Source organism: Hyaena hyaena, unplaced genomic scaffold (genome assembly GCF_003009895.1).
Source record: "Hyaena hyaena isolate Hyena2069 unplaced genomic scaffold, ASM300989v1 scaffold_577, whole genome shotgun sequence".
In the NCBI taxonomy this organism is placed as follows: Eukaryota; Metazoa; Chordata; class Mammalia; order Carnivora; family Hyaenidae; genus Hyaena; species Hyaena hyaena.
This window is the reverse complement of record NW_024081204.1, coordinates 14311-39604: the sequence shown is the minus strand read 5'-3', so window position 1 is coordinate 39604 and position 25294 is coordinate 14311. Positions and strand designations below refer to the sequence as shown.

General features: G+C 40.3%; 1 protein-coding gene and 1 pseudogene across 2 annotated transcripts; one reads left to right on the top strand and one right to left on the bottom strand.

The window, feature by feature from the left end:
• Window positions 1-883: 883 nt before the first annotated feature.
• On the bottom strand, window positions 884-2154 carry LOC120248168 (annotated as a pseudogene).
• A 2580-nt stretch (window positions 2155-4734) lies between these two features.
• SUB1 (SUB1 regulator of transcription) lies at window positions 4735-25047 on the top strand. Of its 2 annotated transcripts, none has more exons than XM_039256417.1 (5): window positions 4735-4838; window positions 7375-7447; window positions 9783-9905; window positions 19992-20100; window positions 22028-25047. In XM_039256417.1, exons 2-5 carry the CDS (start codon window positions 7376-7378, stop codon window positions 22105-22107), a joined length of 384 nt encoding a protein of 127 aa, XP_039112348.1. In that variant the 5' UTR covers window positions 4735-4838; window position 7375; the 3' UTR covers window positions 22108-25047. The 2 variants fall into 2 exon arrangements, with proteins under 2 accessions (XP_039112348.1, XP_039112347.1); XM_039256416.1 differs by lacking the exon at window positions 4735-4838 and adding an exon at window positions 5071-5089.
• Window positions 25048-25294: the final 247 nt, after the last annotated feature.

Sequence of the window (25294 nt, the reverse complement as noted above, 5' to 3'; positions counted from 1 at the left end):
ATTCCCGTTTTCTGTACCCCTCAGCCTTCTGTGGCATGTCAGAGCTGTACTTCTGAGCTTCTGTAGGATTCTGCATTTATTTTGCCAACTCTCTTACCATTCTTCTACGCACCCACCATTCTTCTTCATATTTTGGGAATTTGCACCATGTATGTTCTCTGCTATGGTGGCCATGAGAATGCACATCTTCTCCTACTTATAAGGGGCAGAGAGAGAGGGAGAGACAGAGAATCCCAAGAAGGCTCTGTATCATCAGCTTGGAGCCTGATGTGGGGTTCGAACCCAGGAATTTTGAGATCATGACTTAAGCTGAAGTTGGATGCTTAACCTACTGAGCCACCCAGCTACTCCAGGAAATTTATCACTTCTTATGTTAGCAATCAAAGAAGTCTCCTCTATAGTGTTTCCAGGCTCTAGCTCTTCCTTCTTTCTTCAGCCCCATCTTCATCTCGCCCCAGACATTCTGAAAACATTTTAACTGCCACAGCTCAAAAATCTTCCACATTTCATTGTCTTCATTTTCATATGGGGTAATCCAAACTCTTCGGACTTCATTTAGGGCCCTTTACCATCTGGCTTCATCCTACTTTTCTGGAAGAATTGCCTACTCTTCCTTGTGCCAACTCTACTCCATGAGGATTGACACTCAGAGCTTCTTAGTGTGCTCAGAGTTCCTCTCTTCCCATTCCACATGTTCTCTCTCATTCCCCTAGGTCAAGTTCAAGGCTATCTTTCTCTTCAAAGCATTCCCAGTTTATTCCAATCCAGAGGTCCAGCTTTCTGGACTTTTCTAGTATTTGTGGTGGTAGCTGTCATTTCACAATCATCCAGTCCTTTGCACCATTTCATGGAAATTGGTACCCCAACCCCCCCTCCCCCCCGGCTAACGTAGATCCATTTCTCTGGGCATAGACGCTACTGGAGGGAAGCTGCAGGATTCCTCAGTGCTGATCAGTAATGATGGGTGAGGAGGAAAAGGCAGAGGTTCTGTCTTGGATCTTGGAGAAAGGCCAGAACTGGGACCCTGAAGGTCTGCAGAGCCAACACTTCCTGGGACTTGAGCAGCCCTGTTGTTGCCCCTGGGGCGCTGCTTTTCATCAGTCTCTTCTACTTCCTTCCTCTCAGGTAGGAGTTTTTCCAGCACAGAGAGTTAATCAAAAGAGAGAAAGCCATTCTCAGGATAGTTTACCTTAAATTCGATGATTAGGTGACATTTTTCCTGTGGTCTTTGATAAATTGGCATGCCCTCATTCAGCACACACTTGATATCTCCATGCTTGACGATTTGACCTGGGTGAGAGGTGATGACAACGGTTCTGCTGTCAAGAGTAGATATTGGCTTTTGAAAGGCACACAAGTACTTCCACCGACTCTATGTCCATACACATGAAAAGATCCTCTCCTCGCCTGAGTAAAAACAGCTTGATCCTGATCTAAAACAATGATAAGAACTCCTGGTTCTGGTCCAGGTTCTTGGTCTTTTTCACCATGGAATGTTATCTTCTGGCCATCTTTTATGCCTTTGTCAATATGAACTTCTAGAATCTTCTTTTCTCGAACTATCTTCCCTTCATTGCAGCTTTTACCTCTATCTTTAGGACTGATCTGTTCCCCATGGCCCTGGCACTCCATGCACACACATGGAATTTGCCGAACCATTCCAGGTCCTATCTGATGAATTCTTATTTGCATTCCAGTGTCTTGGCAATTGCGACAACATTCTACTGCTCCTTTCTTACCACCTTGGCCTTCACATTTGTCACAAATCACATTCTTTTGCAGACCTAGTTTTCTTCTTGCACCATTATATAAATCTTCTAAGGTTGCAGAGAGCTGATGCACAACATTTTTACCTCTCCTTTCTCTTTGCATTCTTTCTCCGCCTCCAAAAAGCATATCAAAGATGTCCATGGGGGAGACAAAACCACCACCTTCTATAATTGCTTGCTCTCCTCCTTTGTCATATAATTCCTGTTTCTTCGCATCAGAAAGCACTTCAGAAGCTTGAGAACTCTGTTTAAACTTCTCTCCTTCATCTGGAGTCTTGTCAGGGTGGGACTTGAAAGCCAATTTCTTGTAAGCCTTTTTCAATTCTTCCTGGGTAGCATTGGATTTGACCCCTAAAACATCATAGTAAATAGTTTCTTTCTCCATAGTCTATAGTTGGTGAGTTGGTCGGTGAGCTGGCCGAGGCTGGTGTAGGGGAGAGGAAGGAGTGCACTGTTGGGCGCAGCTCGGGTAGCCACTGCTCCTCCGCTTTTCATCGAGTGTTCTAGAAAGTTCCCTAAAAATTTTTTAAAAATGCTTATTTATTTTTGAGAGAAAGAGGGAGAGAGAGAGGGAGGGGCAGAGACTCCAGCCTCCAAGCTGTCAACAGAGACCTATGCAGGGCAGATGGTGAGATCATAACTTGAGCTGATGCCTAATTGCCTAACCAACTGAGCTGCCCAGGCACCTCGAGAACTTTTTGATCTTCAGACTCATCTTAAAGCCTTTGCTCTGCTTCAAACTCCCAACACCAAAATTTTAGCCCAGCTGCCCCTTTTCCTTCAGATTTCTGTCCAAATAGTCCCATTTCATCCCTATCATATCTAAATTAATTTCACCCAATATTCTCTCTATGGCATCATTCTGTTTTTCCTTTATTTTTCATAGTACGTATCTAAAATTATCATCTCTATTTCATTTTTTGCTTGTTTATTGTCTGTTTCATGTATTTACATAGGCCCTATCAATCCTATTTATTCCTGAATTCCTGGCCTAAAGAAGGTGCTCAAAACGTGTTTATTGAATGAGTGATAAACTGGGAAAGGACCTTTGGGCAGTTTCTAGCATTTGAGGAGAGAGAATTGTAACTCTTTCTATCTTGAAGGAGGAGGAGGGGGAGGTTGTGAGTCAGATGACTACAACCAGTGCCCTGAACCCTTGTCCCTCCTCAGCCAGCACCAGATTTCCAGGAAGAGACATGTTCATGGCTCCCAGGGCCTGGGCAGCCCAGTGTGACCCGCTAGTTACCCCAGTATATGAGCTCAGTACAACCAGATATGCTGACAGTGCCCTATGGCACTATTGGCCACTGGGAAACTTTGGTCAGCTGGCCACAGCATTGGTGGGGGAGCTCCCTGAACTTCCTTTGGCAGGGGGCAAACTCTAGGCTGGCAAGCGACCATGCTGGAACAGCAGTTATTGAGTACCTTCCTTTTTTTTTTTTTTTTTACAAATTAATTTAAATACTTTTAACTTTTTCAACATTTTCATTGAAGTGTATCTTGTATCTGTGAAATGCACAAATATTATGTGAAACTTTACATCTGTGTACACCTGTGTAACTGTGACACGGAACAAGATATGTTCAGCCTCTTAGCAGATTCCTTCATACTTGCTCCTACATGATATCCCCATAGATTATTTTTGCCTTTTTTGGAACATCATATAAAAAATTATACAGTAAGTGTTTCATTTTCATTTTTATTTTATTTATTAAATTTTTTTAAATGTTTATTTTTGAAAGAGAGAGACAGAGTGCAAGCAGGGGAGGGGCACAGACAGAGGGAGACAGAATCCCAGGCAGGCTCCAGGCTCTCAACTGTCAGCACAGAGCCCAACATGGGTCTTGAACTCTCTAACCAGGAGATCATGACATGAGCTGAAGTCTGACGATTAATGCTTAACCGACTAAGTCACCCAGGCGCCCCAAGTGTTTCAATTTTAAGTGGTCATGTAGCCTGACACTACATGATTAGGAGGGAGGTAAGAACTCTCGCATTCTCCCTCAGTCTACAGCAATGTGAGTTAGACAGTGCAGGGTTTGAATCATGACTCACTCCCTCTATAACCTCTAGCTGTTTATTCAACCTTGTTGACCCTTGGTTTCTTCATTATAAAATGGAGAGAATAATTATTCCTACTTTGGAAAGTGCTTGTTAGGATGAATACTATATGCAAAGTGCCTCATGCAGCAGCTGACACATAGAGGGTGCTTGATAAATGTGTGTTGGATAAATAAAACTTTATATATATTCTTTTTTTAAGTTTATATTTGAGAGAGAGAGAGAGACAGAGCACATGAGCAAGGGAGGAGCAAAAAGAGCAAAGACACAGAATCCCAAGCAGGCTCCTCACTCTTGGTGCAGGGCCCAATGGGGGCTGGAACTCATGAACTGTGAGATCATGACCAGAGCTGAGCTCAAGACACCCAGAGACCCCTATATATATTCATAGCTATAGCAGGCATTTATTAATTGTAAATCTATTGGCTATGTTCCTACTTGTAGTACGGATTTCTCTTGTCTTCTGTGAACTACCTCCAGGACTTCAGTTTAAGGATAGGGCGTGGGTGGTCAAGAACTTCTGTAAAGATTACCTGTGCTTTCCAGGATTATATATGTAACTTTGGCTTCTTTCCTTTGGATTTTACCAGCCAGAGTCAAAAACTGAGGATGGGGGGGTGGGGAGGGGGGGTGGGAGGTCAAAGGACTATTTCTGGGAAAATGGGCTTTTTCAGCATAGAAATTTCACTTTAGTACAAGAAACATTTATGGAACTAAGTGCAAAGCTCGATGTTTGTCATTCATGCTTTATTCGTGCCCTCAGTCACACTCACAGGTCAGGCTCAATCTTTGCTGCATTTCACTTTCAAGGTACTGGCTCAGGACGAGGGCGGTCCCTTTAAGGCCCTGGAAAGGGTCTCGCTGTTGGTTTCGGCCGGGAGGCCACGCCCCATCACGTGTAAGCAGTCCCAGAGGGGCGGGGCCGGCATCTCTTGGCTTTCGTCACTTCCGGTTCTCTGTCAGTTGCAAGCGAGCTAGCAGAAGGCTGTTCGGCTGCAAGAGCGGAGCGTGAGTGCTGGGGACCCCGCCCCCACCCTTCGAGTCCCTGCCCGGCCGATCCCCACCCTCCCGGCGGGGCCGCGAGCCGCCTGCGGCCTCTACCCGGTTCACAGGCGACGGCCGGGGGAAATGGCGGCGCTGCCAGACCTCCCCTTTCCCCGCCTCGGCCTCCCTGGACCTCCTCCTTCCCCGACCCCGCGCCCCATGCGCTGTAGGCCACTCCGCGCCAGAAGCTGGCTCCCGGGAATGGCTCCGGCGCGGCGAGTGCGGCCGTCCCGGGCAGCTGGGCGCGGCCGGGCGGGGTGGGGAGCTGCGGGGAGGGGGCCGGGGCGCCCTCGGGACAATGCAGCGGCGGCCCGGGCCACCGCGGGGGCGCGTGCGGAGACCGCCTCTCCTCAGGGCTCTGCTGGGGCTCTCACCGTGGCCCCCAGGGTGGGGGGCTGTCTAGGGGAGGGAGAGAGCGGACCCCGTCGGAGGAGGGCTGGGGGGAAGGACGGGTGGTGTGCTGGGGGTAGCTAATGCTTCGAGAGAAGAAAATGGCGCTTGGTGCAAGTCCCTCCTCTTCCCATACGGTCTCCTCCGCACTTCGCCGCCTCCCACGCCCCCTCCGACCAACCTGTCTCCCCCCGCCCCAGCCGTTGCCAGCCCCAAGGTTCCAGCAGCTTTCTGGCGTCGCGCAATCCCCTTCCCAGTGTTGGTGCTCCTAACCCTCGTGTCGTACCGAATTCATGTGCCTTTTAGTCTACGTTTATCTTCACCTCGTTTTTACTAATCCTCCACGCCATCATCAAAGAATGAGGATTCGTTTTTTCGGTTGCGTTTTGTATATAGTCTACCCTAGCTTTTTAATATCACCTGCCTGAATTACTAGCCTGCCTCCCCCCTCCCCTTTTTGAACAGTAAAGGGTCATTAAGTAAAAGTAAAAATACATTTTGTCAGAAGTTCAAAGTTACCTTAGTTACCATTATCTTGGATTTTTTTGTTGTTGAATGGGCTTATAATTTGGGTTAATTACGAGGTCATTCTTTGAAATAATCCTAGCCGTCCCCCCTCACACCGCCCCCCCCCGCCGCATTTATTAATAGACCGTATAGTTATGCTTGACTGTTTCAAAGTGAAAAAATAGGGTATGTTCAATTTAATTACTTCTTAAAAAATGTTTCTTGGCATTATTAGCTGCTAGCTTAAAAAAACCTAAATTGATTTTGGAGTTTAGGATGTAAAAAATGGAGCAGTAACAGGATTAGTACATAGGACATGGTTCAGAACGTTGTAGGTTCTCCCTGAGTTTACTCTTCGCATTAAGAAATTACCAGTTAAAATCAACATGGCTGGTTGGGTATGTTTGAGCTTTTTGAAATTAGTGGCTACAATTGGAATGGATGGCCCACTTCTTTTACCTTGACCTCCTATTGTGGAATACATTCAATGCCAGTGTCAAGACCAGTTTAGTCTTAGAGAGCTAGATTATTTATTATTTTTTCGGGAGAAAATGTGGCCTTTTTCCCTTTATTCAACGTTTAATAGACTATGTTGTATATATTGGGCCCTTTAGGGTATATAAAATTTAATAGAGCCCAGTCTTTTTGGATGGAAAGCAAAAGATATTTTAGTAATCAGTTTACCACTTGGTGTTATAAAGTGTGTTGAAAAGAGGTACAGCATGCCTTGGAATCCCTTGAAATTTGGGCTTTAGCTCTTTTTTTTAATCGCTGCAAAAGGAGATGTACAAGGCCCTCTGGCTGTGCTCAGGCCCTCAGTGAACATCCACTTGAAAGCAGGGGACTGGGCTATGTATGTACCTCTGGAGGCACTAGGGAACTAGGGTCATAGTAGGAATTTGAGAAGAGGTGGTGTACCTCCCATAAGCAGATTCTTCAGAATTTTAATTATATGCCAGAGAAGAAAATCAGTGTAAAATGTAATGAATTGTTAAAAGTTATGTATAACTTTGTGAACTCTGAATGAGTGCTTGTTATTTTGATGGCATGGTCAGAAAGCCAAAGAACATTAAGAACATACATAAAATGTGAAAAAATGGGATAATCGTGGCAAGTGAATTAGCTATGGATATCTATAGTACAGCTCTTCTCCCAGCTGTGTGAATGATGGGGTCATTTCCTGCAGTGAATAATTCTGTTAGGTCTCCTCAGTGCAAAATATAAAGCAGTACTGAGAATATTCCTACTTCCTGGTTTTAACAGAGATTGCTGTCAGCTGCCTTCTTGCAATTTATCTTACCCATAAACCTCTCACCTCTCAAAAATGCAGTATAAAAAGACCCAATGGCTTTGAGAAAGTGGTGTAGGAGTGTGAGATGTGTGTGACATTTTACTTCTTTCTCCTTGCTGGGTTCTGGGTGTTATTTTCAACTTGGAGGAGCATAGATTAAGAGTATAACTTCTAGCATTGTGCTTCACGTCACAATTCCAGTATCACAAAATGGTAAAACCATGGAACTTCTTGAATTTTTGCTTGGGAGAGATTAAGTTGGAGGTAATGGAATAATTTGTAAATTATTTATACAATGTATTTGTCTTTCAGAATGCCTAAGTCAAAGGAACTTGTGTCTTCAAGCTCTTCCGGCAGTGATTCTGACAGTGAGGTTGACAAAAAGGTGACTATTAATACCAGCCATTTCTGTGATACTTACTAATTCAGCATTATTGCCCACATCCAGTTCTGAAGGACAGCAAGGCATGTCAGAATGGTAAAAGGAGAGCCTGGATGGCTGTTTTTGAAAGTGCAAATGGTTCTGGACCACGTGACCAGAGTGCCTGGGGTACTTGTTCGTGCACACTCCTGGCCCCTAAATGGGACTTGAGCAAGTCTTCCGACTTTAAGAAGCCTCCCACTGAGGACTTCCAGGAACACTAAACCTGCAGAACCACCACCTTACTCCGTAGGGGGAATAGTATTAGAAATAGGCCAAAGCCACTATTTGCGTTAATTGGAAATCTGCCTAATCTGTAGGTATTGTGTGTTGTCGTTGAGCTAAATTACCTGAACTCTTTGAATGCAGGTGTCCATTTTGACAGTCTTCTCAGCCATTGATGTTTATCCAGCCCAGCAGCGTTACTTAAAATGTAGGCTTGGTACATGTTAAGTTAGAATGTTATTTACTCTGGTCTCCTCTTAGTTAAATCAACACCCAGCAAAGCAAACACGAAATTACCCATTTTGACGACAGGCTTTTTCTACATTAGATGACAGCTGTGCGGGAAGCTGGGCATTCTGCTTAACTGCGCAGCCCCACACTGTAGCTCCTGCCCTGCAGAGCTTTTCATTTCCTAGAAGCTTGTATAATTCTGTCTCTGAGTTTAGTTGACAGTTAGTTAAAAGAACTTACGGGTGAATCTTGGAGGAGATGGACCTTTATAGGGAAGTACAGAACCTAGTACCTAAAGGTTGAAATAAGGCCTCAAAGAGCATACATAGCTGTAGTCCAGAAGGAAATATCTCTTAACTTTTTATTTGCATTTGGTATGGCAATTTAATATGTTCATTTAACATTTTTATTGAGTTTTATGTGCCAGTCCCTAGGGAGTATCCAGGCCCTGATATAAAGAATAGTCACTTTCTGCTTATTGAGCTGAATTGATTTTTGCCATTTGTCCCAAATAATATTCTTAATTCTGTAAGCACTTAAATACATTTGGTTTTGGGGCGCCTGGGTGGCTCAGTCGGATAAGCGTCCGACTTTGGCTCAGGTCACGATCTCTGTGGGGTTCAAGCCTCTGGTCACTCTGCGGAGAGCTCATAGCCTGGAGTCTGCATCAGATTCTGTGTCTCCTTCTCTCTCTCCCCCTTCCCTGCTCATACTCTGCCTCTCAAAAATAAATACACTTTAAAAAAATTAAATACATTCACTTTTTCAGTTATATATATGTACATTATATTTTATCTAGCTTCATCTAATTTAGTAAGACTTAACACATCAGTTTATACTGTCCACTAAAAGGAACATGACTGCCCTCTACTGTTTAGGTTGGGAACTCCACTAGTTTGCATAGGCATTAGCTAGTTTTAAGAATGAGGCTGTATAAAGTTTTTACAGTAATGCTGCCTTATTTAAAATATTGTTTTGATTTTGAATATTAGTTTAACACATTGCTGTCCACCTTTGGTGATTTTTTTTTTTGTGATGAGGAAGTTCTTGAGAATGCTCAGTACAAAATAGCTTTCTTAGATTTGCGTACTCATAAATTTTTTCTTTCTTTTTTTAAAAAAATTTGTTTATTTTGAGAGAGTATGCACTCGTCTGTGTGAGCAGGGGAGGGGCAGGAGAGGGAGAGAGATTCCCAGGCAGGTTCCATGCTCAATGCAGAGCCTGACTTGGGGCTTGATCCCATGAAATGTGAGATCATGACTTGAGCTGAAATCAAGAGTCAGACACTTTGACTGAGCCACCCAGGCACCCCACATACTCATAATTTTCAAAGTCAATTTGACTCCCTTTTGGAATAGGCAGTGAATAAATAACATATCCTAGATTAGAATAAGTTGGTTATATTCTTCCTAATTAATATATTTCCTTTGTAAAAATAAATTAGTAGCTGACTAACCTTAATAGACTTGTGGTTTCTAAAAGTTTATTCAAAAGCAGCACACCCACACCCCCGTCTTTTTTTTTTTTCTTCTTCCCAAAGAAATCAGATGTGGGTACCTGGTCTGTTAGCTGTTTCTCTGGTTATTACCTCTTTGATGCCTGAAGTGACTTTTGGGCTCTTGGGAACACATTTTGAAAACACTGTGTTAGATATTAGGTTAGTCCCATCGTTTTCTTGTCAACTGAAACTTGCCTGTGTATATATATAGGATTGTTCTTCTAATGAATAAATGTAATCTTTCGATTATTTAAGTCCTAAGGAGTCATGAAGTGTTTGAACCTGAGATGTGTTTTTTTCCTTATGTGTACAGACTTTAACCATTATTCTTGTTTTTCTTTCAAGTTAAAGCGGAAAAAGCAGGTTACTCCAGAAAAACCTGTAAAGAAGCAAAAGACTGGTGAGACTTCGAGAGCCCTGTCATCCTCTAAGCAAAGCAGCAGCAGCAGAGATGATAACATGTTTCAGGTAATTTCCTTAGATCCAGAGGAATTATTATCTGGCTTGATCTGATGAATGTTAAAAGTACTATAATCTGATCCTGCAAAATAATTTTTAATGTCTCTTATAATCGTTTTGACGAAGGATATTCATTGAAATATGAGAGCAAGTTCATAGAAATGAAAGTAATTTATATGATACTAGGTTATTGTTAAAGTCTAAAAGCTTGTAGTTTGGCTAAATGTAAAACAATGAATTTAAAATTATATAGACATCCAGGGGCTCCTGGGTGGCTCAGTTGGTTAAGTGTCCGACTTCAGCTCAGGTCATGGTCTCACAGTTCATGAGTTTGAGCCCCGCATCAGGCTCTGTGCTGACAGCTCAAAGCCTAGAGCCTGCTTTGGATTCTGTGTCTCCCCGTCTCTCTGCCTCTAACCCGTTCTCTCTCTCTCTTTCAAAAGTAAACATTGAAAAAAATTTTAAAGTTCTAGACATCAAAAACAAGAGCTTGAGAACTACACATTTAAGAAGCAGTTTGAAGGAGATGGGTCTAGTATTGGGCAGTGAAATATGGATTGGGTATTATTGGAAAAGCAACAGTGATATGGCCTGCATAGTTAGGGCTTGATAAGAACAGAAGAGGCAAGTGAGTTTAGTGAAATTGGCCCCCTGTTTGTGTATAGTGGGGAATAAGGTTGAGTATCGGGAGTTCACTGCAGGGATTGGTAAAATCATTTGGAGAGGACCAGTGTAGCTTCTTTCCTTGGGTTTCTTCTGGTTTTAGACTTCTTACTGGCATCTGTGTACTAGGTGGATTCGTAGGGAGAGGTAATGGAGCCGAATGGATGCAGGTAAGGTCTCTTAGGTAATTATAGGTCATGTCTGTATTGAGGTGATAAAAACTGAAATGGTTTTTCCCAAGGACGAAATCGTGATGATTATGAAATTACTGTGAAAGGACCAGTGGACAGAGGAATGAAGCAGTCCATGAAGAGGGAGAAGAGGAGGTGACTAGAGACCTCTCGGTGATGGGAAGGAAGGAAAAGGGTGATGTAGGGGAGAGAAGGTAAAGGAAATTAGGAAGAGTACAGCATGGAAGCAAGAAAAGGATAAGTTTTTCAAGAAGGGGGCACAAGTATGGGGCGCCTGGGTGGCTCAGTCAGTTAAGCAACTGACTTCGGCTCAGGTCATGATCTCGCCGTTTGTGGGTTCGAGCCCCACATCGGGCTCTGTGCTGACAGCTAGCTCAGAGCCTGGAGCCTGCTTCACATTCTGTGTCTCCCTCTCTCTCTGTCCCTCCCCTGCTCGTGCTCTGTCTCTGTCTCTCAAAAAATGAATAAACATTAAAAAAAAAAAATTAAAAAAAAAAAAAGGGGGCACAAGTATTAGTTGAAGCCAAAATGTTGGACAGAATGAGGTTGCAAAGACTTGACTGTAAAAGGCTAGTGCATATATATGTGTATGTATGTACCTCCATATGAAGTGTCTAGTTAAGTGCTAGATAAGATAGTATTTATTTTTATTTATTTTTCTTCTTTTTTTCAATTTAAATTCAAGTTCGTTAACATATAGGGTTTCAGGAGAATTTATTGATTCATCACTTAAATGCAACACCCAGTGCTCATCCCAATAAGTGCCCTTCTTAATGCCCATCACCCATTTAGCCCATCCCCTGCCCACCTCCTCTCCAGCAACCTTCAGTTCTCCGTTAAGAGTCTCTTATGATTTTCCTCCCTGTCTTATTTTTTCCTTTCCCCTATGTTCATCTGTTCATGTTCTTAAATACAAGTGAAATATATTTCTTTTTCTCTGCCTGACTTACTTAGCTTAGCATAATACACTCTAGTTCCATCAATGTTGCAAATGGTAAGATTTCACTCTTTTTTTTTTTTAATTTTTTTTAATGTTTATTATCTTTGAGTGAGAGAGAGAGACAGAGCACGAGCGGGGGAGGGGCAGAGAGAGAGGGAGACAGAAAATGAAACAGGCTCCAGGCTCCGAGCTGCCAGCACAGAGCCTGACGCGGGGCTCGAACCCACAAACCGTGAGATCATGACCTGAACCGAAGTCGGACGCCCAACCGCCTGAGCCACCCAGGTGCCCCGATTTCATTCTTTTTGATGGCTAATATTTGTGTGTGTGTGTGTGATCTTTTATCTGTTTATCAGTTGGTGGACATTTGGGTTCTTTCCATAATTTGGCTGTTGTTGATAGTGCAGCTATAAACATTGGGTTGCATGTACCCCTTTGAATCTGTATTTTTGTACCTTTGGGGTAAATACCTAGTGCAGTTGCTGGGTGGGAGGGTACATTTTCAGGAACCTCCATACTGTTTTCCAGAGCAGCTGCACCACTTTGCATTCCCACCAACAGCGTGAAAGTTCCTTTCTGCGCATTCTCTGCAGAAAGAAAGAAAGTTCCTCTTTCTGTGCATTCTCGCCAACATCTGTTGTTTCCTGAGTTGTTAATTTTGTTTTACTTTTAATGTTTTATTTTGAGAGAGAGCATAAGTTGGGGAGAAGCAGAGAGAGAGAGAATCTGAAGCAGGCTCAGAGCTGTCAGTGTGGTGCCTGATGGCAGGGCTCGGTCTCATGAACCTGTGAGGTCATGACTCAAGCTGAAACCAAGAGTTGAACACTTAACCGACTGAGCCACCCAGGCATCCCTGAATTGTTAATTTTAGCCATTCTTACCGGTGTGAGGTGGTATCTCACTGTGGTTTTGATTTGTATTTCCCTGATGATGAGCAATGTTGATCATCTTTTCATGTGTCTGTTAGCCATCTGGATGTCTTCTTTGGAAAAGTGTCTATTCATGTCTTCTGCCCATTGCTTCACTGGATTATTTTTTTTTTTTTTGCGTGTTAAATTTGGTAAGTTCTTTATGGATAAAATAGATATATATATATTTTGAACCTACTGATGGACTTGAAAGACAGTGTCAGGATTAAGGTTAGAATGGGAAAATAGAAGTTGGATATTTTTACTCACTTTTTGCTAGTTGTATGTGTGAATAAAAAAACAGACATATGATGGTTATACTTAATACTGTATTGAACATGGAATATGCTAAAAGAGTAGATTTCAGGTGCAGTGATCATACAAAAAATGGTAACTGAAATGATACGTTAATTATTTTGACTAGTAATCATTTCATTAAGAATAAATCACATCTTCATATGGTACACCTTAAATGTACACATTTTTTGTTAAAAAATACTAAAAAGTTACAGGGCACCTGGGTGGCTCAGTCGGTTAATCTTCTGACTTCAGCTCAGGTCGTGATCTCATGGTCTGTGAGTTCAAGTCCCGCCTCGAGCTCTGTGTTGACAGCTCGGAGCCTGCTTTGGATTCTTTGTCTCCCTCTTTCGCTGCTCCTCCCCTGTTCACACTGTCTCTCTCTCTCTCAAAAATAAATAAATATTTAAAAAAATACTAAAAATGTAGACAAATTGTAGGTGGATTATTTAGTTATAGATTTTAGTCCTCTGACTTATCTATAGCTTATGGGAGCAGACTAATTTGATAGAGAATATAAGTCACTATATGTAAGGAAGAATTATGAAAGGGCCCTCATTTCTTTGAGTAGATACTAAGTTTCAATGCTTACTGTTGTTTGTATTTCATCAAGCCTTGCTAAGTTCTGGGTAAGCAGGAATGCTCCAAGTAGACGTGATCTCTAGTTTCATCAAATTCATGGGGACAAATATTACACTAATAAACATATGTATGTGTGTGTGTACGTATATATATATACACATATATTTATAATTAAGTTCTATTAAGGGTTGAGAAATAAAAGGGTAGGTTATTATCAGAGAGAAGGTGCTCTGGGAACTTTTCTCTAAAGAAGTGACGTTTGAAGCTTAAGACATAAAGGAGGAGGAGCCAGTCATGTGAAGTGTACGGAAGAGGGAATCCTTTCCTAAGTAGAGAGACTTGTGCAGATAGTTTGTGGCTGGAGCCTAGGAAACCTGGTTGAGAACGTAGATAGATCTGGTAGGTACGGAGGGTGAAGGGCCAGGTCGTGCACTGTTGGAATTTTATCAGAGTGCTATGGGAAGTTTCCATAAGGGTCAGAATGAAATGTGGAACCTGCGAGAGAAGCAACCTTCCTTACCTAGCCCTTCCTTTTGTGGAGAATGAAGTGCTGTACTGTCCTATTTTTTTTTTAACTTTTTAATTTATTTTTGAGAGACCAAGACAGAGCATGAGCGGGATAGGGACAGAGAGAGCGAGAAAGAGAGAGAGACACACACAGCATCTGAAGCAGGCTCCAGGCCGAGCTGTCAGCACAGAGCCTGATGTGGGGCTTGAACCCACGGACCGTGAGATCCTGACCTGAGCCGAAGTTGGACGCTTAACCGACTGAGCCACCCAGGCGCCCCCTGCAATGGAATATTTTAACTTAATGTTCACAATAATGGTAAAAACTTTTGAGGATTTGGGCAGCTATCTATATTGGACTTTCTCTGATCAGTTCTTGTTCACCATGTGCCTGCCTTTGTCTAATGAAAGCCTCTGTGGCATTTTAATGGATTTTATCTTGTCTATTGAAGAAACCAGGACCCACATTTAGATATTCTATTATGTTAGAGCCGTTTGGGAAAAACCAGATCTTTTTTTAGGGGGTGGTCATCTCATCACAAAAAATGGGTTCAATTTGTAAAACCTCATATGTGGAAAACTTCCTGAGTCTCATAAAGCTGTAAGACTCCTCACTCTTTTGAAAGTGCCTCTTGGTTCCTCTAGGAAGAACCGTATGTTTTATTTCCAAAGTGACTTTTCACAGACCTTAGTAGTGACAGGCAAGATAATCTTGACTTTTGTTGCCATTACAGCCTTTTCCTTGAAATAGTATTTTGGCCATTAAAAAGTATTTTGGTGGTAATACTGAATTTTAATTGCCTTAGAGCACAGTAGAATACGTTGGTTGTATAATATAAAATCAGAGCTTCATTTTTATTTATAATAATGGTTTGATAATTTTATTAATATTTTATTTGAAATTTTTTGTATATGAAGGAATTACTCACAACCTTTATCAGATCTCCAAAGAAGGGAATCAAAAAAATAAAAGAATCAGTTTTCTCTATGTTGTACCTTTTTTCCTCTTGTTAAATTCCACATTATATGCATGTAAAATTATATGCATTTTGTCATCTGATTTTATTGCCTCGTAACATGTAATTATACAGATCTTTATTCTTTCTACTTTAATAATTCTATCCGTACACTATTGCCTTCTCCTTGTTGTTTTTGAGGGGAGTGGTTATAAGAGTTTGTGAGCTTTATTCATTTCTCTTCAAGGAAGAGGTGACTCTTGGGCAAGTTCCTTTCTTTTTTAAATAAACTTCATTGAGATACAATTTAATGAAGGGCACACATTAAGCATAACTTGGTCAGCTGTGGTCACTGTATGTACGCTTGTAGTGAGGCCATTTCCATTCCCCCAGGAAGCTCCCTCCTGGCTTCTCTTTGCAGTCATCCCCTTGCCTAAGTAACTAATCTGATTTCTGTAAATAGAGATTTATTTTGCCTGTTCTAGAACCTCATATAAATGGAATCAAATAGTTTCTATTGTTTTGTGTCTGGCTTCTTTTGCTCAATATAACATTTTGGGGCCGGTTCTTTTATCAGATTGTTCCTTTTTATTGCTGAGTGGAATTCCACGTAGGATTATACAACAAATTGTTTATCCACTCCCTTTTTAAAATTAATTACTTAAAAACAATTTTTAATGTTTCTTTTTGAGAGAGAGAGATGTCGACAGAGTGTGAGTGGGGGAGGAGCAGAGAGAGAGGGAGGCACAGAATCTGAAGCAGGTTCTAGAGCTTTGAGCTGTCAGCACAGAGCCCAACATGGGGGCTCGAACCCAAACACTGCAAGATCATGACCTGAGCCGAAGTTGACTGAGCCACTCAGGTGCCCTTGTTCCTTTTTTTTAATGCTTATTTATTTGTTTTTGAGAGAGAGAACGGGGGGCGGGGGGGGGGCAGGCAGAGAGAGAACCCAAACAGGCTCCACACCGTCAGTGCAGAGTCATGTGGGGCTCAAACCCACGAACCGTCAGATACGACCTGAGCTGAAACAGAGTTAGATGGTTAACTGACTGAGCCTCCCAAGTGCCCCTGTTCACTTTGGATAGACATTTGGGTTGTTTCTATCTAGTCTGGGGCTGTTAGGAATAAAGCTTCTGGGAACATTCTTGTACAGGTCTTTTTGTAGATATTTTTTCCTTTTGGGTAAATATCAGATGCATTCACTGGGGCTAAGTGTATGTTTAGCTTCATAAGAAACTGTCAAACCATTTTCTGTAGTAGCTGTGCCATTTACACACCCACCAGCAATGTGTGAGACTCTAGTAGCTTCACGTCCTCGCTGGGTTTTGTCAGTCTCTCGTTCTCTTCACATAAAGAAGTTAATGGATGTATAGTGGGAGCTCCTTATAGCTTTACCTTGCGTTGCTGTCCAGCATCTTCCTTTATTGGAAGATTTTGTTCAACTGTTTTTAGCCCATTAAAAAACAAAAAAGGTCATTTGATTTTATTGAGTTGAAAGAATTCTTTATTTTAGATACAAGTTCTTTGTCAGATGTAAATGTAGTAGACATTTTGTTTAGGTCTGTGGTTTGTCTGTTAATTTTCTTAAGCATTTAAAAAAAATGCTTACTTTTTGTTTTAGAGAGTATGAGCTCATGAGGGAGAGGGGCAGTGGGTGGGGAGAGAGAGAGGGAGAGGGAGAGAGAATGAATGAATGAATATTAAGCAGGTTCCATGGTCAGGGCCAAGCCCGATGTGGGGCTCCATCTCACGATCTTGGGATGATGACCTCAACTGAAATCTAAGATGCTTAACTGGCTCAGCCACCCAGGTGCCCCAAATTCTTTTAAGCATTTTCAGAAAGCTTTTATTTTGGGGATTCCTGGGTGGCTCAGTAGGTTGAGTATCCAACTCTTGATTTTGGCTCAGGTCATGATCTCACTCACAGTTGAGAGATCAAGCCCTGTGTCTGGCTCTGCACTGTGCTTGGGGTCTACTTGGTTCATTTTCTCTCCCTCTCCGTCTCTCTGCTCACCACCCTTCCTCCCACCCCCCGCCCTTCTGTGTGCATGCATTCTCTCTGAAAATAAATAAACATTAAAAAAAAAAAATAATTTTTATTAAGTTCATTTTTGTCAATTTTTTTTCTTTTTTGGTTAATACCTTTGTTTTCTAAGACCTGCTTCAGTACTTACCTCTAGGTCACAAAAATTTTGCCACTTCTTTTTTCCTAGCAATTTTTATAGTTTTAACCTATGTGTTTAGGTCTGTGATGCATGTAGAAATGGTTTAGTTTTTCTGTATATGGTGTGAGATAGAGGTTGAACTAATTTCTCCCCCCATAGAGATATTCTTAGAGTTAGTAATTGCGTATGGTAAATCACAATGAACAGTTCCACTATAATAATTATTCTGGTCTTATTTCATTTATCCATTAAAACAGTTTACTGGGAACGCAGTATGATAGGCACTCGGGGGTTTCAAGAAGACTGATTAAAAAATAAGCCATTTAACGTGACCATAAGATCACTGGTGACTAATTTAGAGTAGGCAGTGGGAATTTAATTAGCAAGAAATAGTATTTCTCTCCTTTCAAATTTTAGCAATAAAGGAAATAGGGAAACACGGAGAAAGTTTATAAAATGCAGGTTAGGGAAAAATGTTTTCTAGAAGAAGGGAATGAGCATGTTAGGTGTGAAGCCAGTGAAATGGGAAAGAGCGCATATGCAAGAAATGGGATAGACAAAGTAAAGAAGTTAAGAACTGATAATGCTGTGAGTACAGAGAAGAGAGATTTGAAGGCACTTACTTGTATCCAGTGGACTTCATTTTCTCCATAAAGCCTGGGGCATGCCATGGAATTAGGGTTACGCCAGCAGGACAAGAATCTTGAAAATAATAACCAAAGGAGAATGAACAAGACCTAGCTGAGACTAGAAAAAGAAGTCTAAGAGGAGTAGGCAACATGGAAGCCATTAATATGTACTGGGTCAGCACAGCTGTGATTCTACTACAGTAATACTTGTGTCCCAATAAAAAGGATTATTTAATAATCAAGGGATCCAGGTCCAAAGGGAAAGGAACATAGCCGAACCCCAAATCTCTACATGTTGATGTGTTCTAAGCACAAAAATCACAGCTGGCTTTTAGTCAGTAAGCTTGAAGAGTAGTTTCAGAATGAGTAAGAGATGGGCAGGTGTTAACAGCTTTGATCAGAAAGTGTGACTCCTTAGTTTAAGTGCTAGATAGTATATTACAGCAGCGGGAGACATCCTGCTCACACACACTTTGTTGAGTAAATTCCTTTCCTTCTCTGTGCAATTTGTAGTTTGTTAAGCACAGTGTAAGGTTTTTGAAAAATAATTTTCTGTGGGTAGTTTTAAGTTCTTACTTTGAGACTGTAGGTGAAGTGTATTAAAGATGTTATTTGAAATGAATGTCTAACAGGCCAAGCCTTTCTCAAGTTAACTGTTGACTACATCTCTGCATTCTTAGAATGGTTTGTTGCTACTGGAGTCTGTGGATTCCTACTGGTTGTAGTTGGTACTACAAAATTTTGCTTTCTAATGATTTTTATTATGGTAAAAAATAAAAAAGACTTTACGTAGAATTTGCCATTTTAACCATTTTTAAGCATATAGTCGTGTTAAGTATGTTCATATCATTGTGAAATAGATCTCCAGAACTTTTCATTTTGTAAAACTTAAATAACAACTCCCCTTTCCCCCTCCTCCCCCTACCCATTGAATCTGACTAGTCTAGGCATTTTTTGTTTGTTTGTTTGTTTCAGTAAAGGTCAAGTTTCCAGACTTTTTTTTTTTTTCCTCTGAGGATTTGGTTTCTTTTATTGACAGCTTTTTTTTTTTTTTTTTTACAAATAGTTTATTGTCAAATTAGTTTCCACATAACACTCAGTGCTCATCCCCACAAGTGTCCTCCTCCATGCCNTTTTACAAATAGTTTATTGTCAAATTAGTTTCCACATAACACTCAGTGCTCATCCCCACAAGTGTCCTCCTCCATGCCCATCCCCCCCTCCCCCGCATAGGCATTTCTTATAAGTGGAATCATAAAGCATGTATCTTTCTTGAGTGGTTTATTTCACTTAGTGTGTGTCAGCAAGGTCATCCGTGTTGTAGCCTGTGACAGGATTTCCTTTTTTTCTTTTAATTTTTTTTGAAAGCGTGAGCAGGGTGGGGCAGAGGGAGAGAATTTTTTTTTTAATGTTTATTTATTTATTTTTGAGAGAGAGAGAGAAAGAGAGAGAGAGAGAGAGAGAGAGAGAGAGAGAGAGAGACCTAAGCAGGCTCTGTGCTTAACACTTACCTAACTAAACCACCCAGGTGCCCCTAAGATTTCCCTTTTTTTTTTTTTTTTTTAAGGCTAATACTCCATTGTATGTATATAACACATCTAGTTTATCCATTCATCTGACCATGGACATTTGGGTTGCTTCCATCTTTGGGGTGCTCTGAGTAATGCTGCTGTGAACATAGGTATGCAAATAAATACTTTCTTAAGACCTTGCTTTCATTTTTTTTTAGGTACATACCCAGAAGTGGGGCTCCTGGATCATTGCTAGATCATATATTAGTTCTGTTTTTAATTTTTTTGAGCAATCTCCATACTATTTTCCATAGTGTTTCTCTGTTTTACTGTTGATTCGTTTAATGTGAAAATGCTTGGAAGGGTGAAAAAATATATATACTTCACTTAATTCCATCTTTTTTCTTTAAGAAAGATTTCTTTTTTTTAACCTTTTTTTTAATGTTTATTTTTGAGACAGAGACAGAGCACGAGTAGGGGAGGGCCAGAGAGAGAGGGAGACACAGAATCTGAAGCAGAGTCCAGGCTCTGAACTGTCAGCACAGAGCCCGATGTGGGGCTCAAACTTGTCAACCGCGAGATTGTGACCTGAACTGAAGTCGGAAGCTTACTGACTGAGCCACCCAGGCGCCCCAGGAAAGATTTCTTAAGAGTGACATTTCCTTTGATTGTAGTTTTGATATAAATATAAATATGGACATCACTCTTGAAATGAATACGTTTCTATATTTTTGTTTCTTTTGCAGATTGGGAAAATGAGGTATGTCAGTGTTCGAGACTTTAAAGGGAAAGTCCTAATTGATATTAGAGAATATTGGATGGATCCAGAAGGTGAAATGAAACCAGGAAGAAAAGGTGAGATTTAATTTCCTGAATTTTGTCCTAATATTAGGACCAAACTAAAGGTTATCTAAGTAACCTGTCTTACTTGAAATTGAAATCGTGCTGGCAGTGCATTGGGAAGATCCTCATTTAGTTGATTGTTCTGTAGTCTTTGTGGACATGACTCTTATTTCAGTCACCTGTCTTAAATAACTTTTGGACTAAATTCCAAAAAAAAGAATACCTTAATATCATTTCATTTGGCTGCTAATTTGTTAGGATATAACTTTTTTTTAAATGTTTATTGGTTTTTGAGGAGGGGGAGGAGGGCCAGAGAGAGAGGGAGACAGAGGATCTGAAATGGGTTCTGCGCTGACAGCAGAGAGCTTGATGTGGGGCTCAAACCCTTGAACTGCAGGATCATGACCTGAGCTGTTGGACACTTAACTGATTGAGCCACCCAGGCGCCCCTGCTTGGCTATAACTTAAACTTTTTTTTTTTTTTTTTGTCTGAATTCTTAAGTAGTAGGCACTTATGAGAAATTGTAAAGTTCGGGATGAAAAATTCTGGTTTACAGTTTTTCTTTTTGGTGCATCTCTTAAAGCATATTCCTAAAGGGGGGGGGGGTGTGCTTTCAAGGGGGGAGAGGTCTTTGTCCTCTTTCAGTTTGTACTGCATCCAGTCCCAAGCATATCAGCCTCATAGAAAAGCATACTGTGTTTTTTCACCAAATTTATAGCTAGAGAACATTTGTGGACTAGCATAAATTCCTGTATTTGGGTAGGTAGCTGCTTTAGGTTGATAGGTTACTTAGATCCTAATCAAAAAAGGCCTCCTTATCTTTACTCTGCTTGTTTGTCACTTGTTTGCTTCATGCAGATTTTTGGTTTGCTAAACCTAACCTTTGTTTTCATACCCGTTAACAGTTTCTTGTTCAGACCATTTCTGGCTCATTCCAGTTATTTCATTGTGGCCAGTGCCACATTTCTTGTTTCTGCAAATGTTTACTAAAACAATTTGATCAGCTTAAAGCCCTTCCAAGGTGTTGACTCCTGTTGTTCTGTCTTCCTTGCAGTTTCATGGCCCCCCAGCACTTTTCTTAGAAATACACTCGTTCTTCCAGTTCTAGTTTATTTCTCTGTTTACATGGGTCAAGTATTAGAACTTTGGAAGTTCTAAGTTTAAATACTTTCTGTTCATACTTTCAGATCTTAGATAGGAAAGACATGTTATTAAGTAACATTTGAAGTGTTTACTTGTGTGCCGGTGATACACTAAGCTCTTTATTGAGATTGGCCAATGTATTGGTTCACAACCCCCCTTTGAGGTGTAAATACTATTTTACTGGTGAGGAGACTGAGGCTCAGAGGTAATGTCAGTTTTTGTCAGTTTTTGAAGGTGACATTAGTGATTGGGAGGCAGTGACAGGAATCCTGACAGCTTGATCACAGAATCGTATGTACCTTCTGAGAAGTCCTGTGTGGGTCACGTCCCAAGGAATTTTTCCAAAGTGAAATGAAGGTTTCTGGAAGCACGCAGCACAAAGTCATTCACCTTGAGTTCCTGTAAAAATTTTGAGCAAATGTTGGGACCAACTGGATATAGAGATGGCGTGTCACATACAAAATCTGGACCTGGCCACTTAGCCTGCTAGTTTGCAAGCTTGCAAGCTAGCAGATTAGCTTGTGAGACACATCTTCACATCATTTGTCCTCACGGGGTCTAGTAAGTATTGCGCAGGATACAGTGTTGGACGTAAAACTGGATAGGCAACTGGTCTTGGTTCAGGTAATTGTGATGAATCTGTAATTAACAAAGTAAGAGATTTGACTCTTGCTATGGTTTCATTGTGCCATTCAAAGTGACAGTTGTTGATAAAGCAGTATTTTAGTTGGAAATAAAATCATGAAGAAAGCTTAAATAGAGTTTCAACTTTTAATTTTTAAAACTTTGTTTTAGGTATTTCTTTAAATCCTGAGCAATGGACCCAGCTGAAGGAACAGATTTCTGACATTGATGATGCAGTAAGAAAACTGTAAAATCAGAGCCATATAAAACCTGTACTGTTCTAGTTGTTTTAATCTGTCTTTTTACATTGGCTTTTGTTTTCTAAATGTTGTTTTCCAAGCTATTGTATATTTGGATTGCAGAACAATTTGTAAGATGAATACTTTTTTTTTTAATGTGCATTATTAAAGATGTTCTGAGTGAAGCTAATTGTCAACTTTATTAAGGAGGATTGCTTTGTGCCCGCCACCTAGTGTAAAATAAAATCAAGTAATACAATCTTAACTGTTGTGGCCTTTTTTGATCAAAAGAGTTGGTACTGTTTAAGGCCAAAAGTAACAGTTTATAGATCTGTTAGTTTCAACTTGGCTTTTACATTCAAAAGGACTTGTATTGCATTGAATTTATAAACTCTGACTTGTGAAATCCATAGTTGATCTGTTCTCTTCCAGCCCAATGTCTAGACTTGTTGTATTTTTCCACCCCAGTGATACTTCACTTTCCCCTTCTTTTATTTCATTTGCCCTTAGTAACTTAACTTGTCATGTTCAGTTTTCATTTCACGTTTTGCTCTTTTTCTTGAATATATTATACTAATTTGGAAAGTCAGTGAAACTGTCAAAATGTTATCTCAATAAGGTACTTGTAATTAAAATATTATATGAGAGCTACAATCACTAATTCTACTGTATTAAATATTAGGAGATATAGTTTGATAAAAAAAAACATGGCTTGTATGAAAACTGAACAAGTAAGTGTATGTTGTTACCTGTAGTGTTTTGTGTAGTTACCTTATTGCTTAGTCTGCAGAGAATAATGACTTAGATGTCTGATTTGCTTTCACTTATTAAACATGTTCACCGTGGGATGATGTCTATAAAATTAGATACTGTTATATTAGATTAGGATTTAATAAAAATTGTGAAAGCTTATTGGCCTAACATTTTATTTTGTAACATGGAGAATGGATTATATAGAACCAGAGATCTCACTGAGCGTTACTGTCATAGACATGTGGTCGAGTTTGGAGGAAAGAGTAGATCGAGCATATTCTTATTGGCCTTTTCTTAGTAGGCTTGGTTCTTTTTGCAGTTTTATCTCCTGGACCAGTAGTATTCTAGACTTACTGTTACTAAGTGTTACCAAGTACTCTGATTTTCGCTGAGCCATAGTGGTAAAGCAGACCTAGACTGAGGCACAGTTTTCAGGAGCTTTGTAGCAATAAATAGGGCACGGTGTGCCTTAGGAAAAGAATGTAAAGGAGCTAGAACTGAAATTGGAGAAGGTGGCAGTGAAGGGGAAGGAATTCTCTTCACACTAAGTGATAACGCATATTTTGATCACATTGATAGGACACAGTTCTAAATGGACTAGTAAAAGAAATGTTTAAAGACCTATAAAAATTCTTGTTAACAAATTAGGTATTTTTGGTAGCTAATTTTAAATGGTTTACTGCCATATCAGAGAGTTGCACTATTATACCAAGTTTGATTACTGCATCTAAAACGCTTTATAGTAGAATTGTCAAGGACTTGATTTTGAAACTCGCTGCCAGGACACGTACAGTTACTAAATTTTTTTCTGGCAGCTGTTCTGTTTTAAGTATGTTTTTACATTTTTTAGATGGTTTTTGTAGTGCTTTTAGCAGTAACCCTAATAGGTGCATAATTGGGGAAATAAATCCTCTCTTCTGGTATTTTAGCCTCCAAATAGTAGGTACTAAAAATGTTCAAAATGGTGTTTTAGACAAATCATACTTGATTGATAGCTTTCCCCTTATTTGGGAATATAAATGTGTTCTGTTAACTCAATTGGGTGAATTTGGAAAGTATTCCTTACTATGTATACAGAAAGGATAGTTAGAAACAGAATTTTGATTTTGGTATAGTTGCAGAAGGAATAACGCGTAGATTTCCCAGGTATATATGAATTCAGGGTGTGTGCATTTTGAAACAATCTGCTAATACAGAGGTGGTGTTGACATCTATCTAGGCAATTTCTAGCTGTATATCATTATGTCATTAAAACCTTCATGTAAGGAGAGTTTCCCTGGCAGAATTTTATAGGTTGACTGCTAAATTCATTTAAATCTTACTGGATATGCAGTACAGAGAAATTATTTGTCTTTTTTTGGGCGCAGGAAACAATGAGAACTAGGTTTAAAAGAAGAGACCAATTAGCTATACTGAAAAGAGAAGATAAGGGACTAATATTTTCTGTTTAAACTTACCTTCCTGGTCAGATTTCTTCCAGGAAGAAGGCTTGGCATTTTGAGGCAGTAGTTTCTTACTTTGCGATGCCAGAATGGATTTAATTAATGCCAGATCCGAGTGTAGCTGTAGCAGGGTGTTTCTGATGGGGTTTTCCCTCTTTGTATTTTAAAGTATAAGTAGCATTTGACCGATTTCCAATGCCCTTGGCGTTTTAAAGAACAACCACTAAAAAAGAAAAAATCGTAATAATTAGATTATTCTCTTTTGCTTCATAAATGCTTTTGAAGAATACTCCTACCTCATTAGCTAGTCAAGTTGCTGTGATGATGTGCCTATTTCTACATAGGAAAAAAAGACTTAGGAAAAAAAGTATGTACATCCTGGCTTGGCTGCTAAGGGGAAAAGAGAAAGAATTGGGTGTCACTTAAGTGTTCCTGACAGAGTTATGTCAGAAGAGCATTATAAAAGTTTGAAAATTTGAAAAAGCACTGGCTAATATTTAGGTATCTCCTCAAAATCTCCGCTATTTGCTTTTTATAGAAGTTAATCCAGTGAAAAAACTTAGTTTTTTTTTTTTTTTTTAAGCGGTATTTTCTGGATAAAGTCTAGGGGTAAACATTCACACAGTCACAAATATGTAATTTTGGAATTGTGGAATAACCTGTATGCTTTGTTCGGTACATCTTCCATGGAGATGTCAATGAATATAATACTCCATCTGTGAATATTTTAAATGTTGAAATAAAAATAAGAAATGTGCCCTATGTGTCATCCCAGTTTCACAGACCTAAAGATGAATGGTTTAGTTATCTATTGAATGGGTTTTGTTAACAAATAGAATGTCTTCCTGTGTGAATGCTTCTGGAATGTGAATTCGCCTTGGTATGTTACATCTTCTGAGGATCTCTGGGATGGGACGAGATGGGGCCAGGCAGGTTGGGGTGGAGTGGGCATTTTTCCCATCTACCTGATCCAGGTGGGAAAGTGCAAATACTGAGATGTACAC

Bases quoted from the DNA above. Each gene is read 5' to 3' on its own strand.
- SUB1 (XM_039256416.1), top strand. The intron at 7,448-9,782 runs GTGACTATTAAT...TTTTCTTTCAAG, and splicing joins ACAGTGAGGTTGACAAAAAG to TTAAAGCGGAAAAAGCAGGT. The intron at 20,101-22,027 runs GTGAGATTTAAT...ACTTTGTTTTAG, and splicing joins AATGAAACCAGGAAGAAAAG to GTATTTCTTTAAATCCTGAG.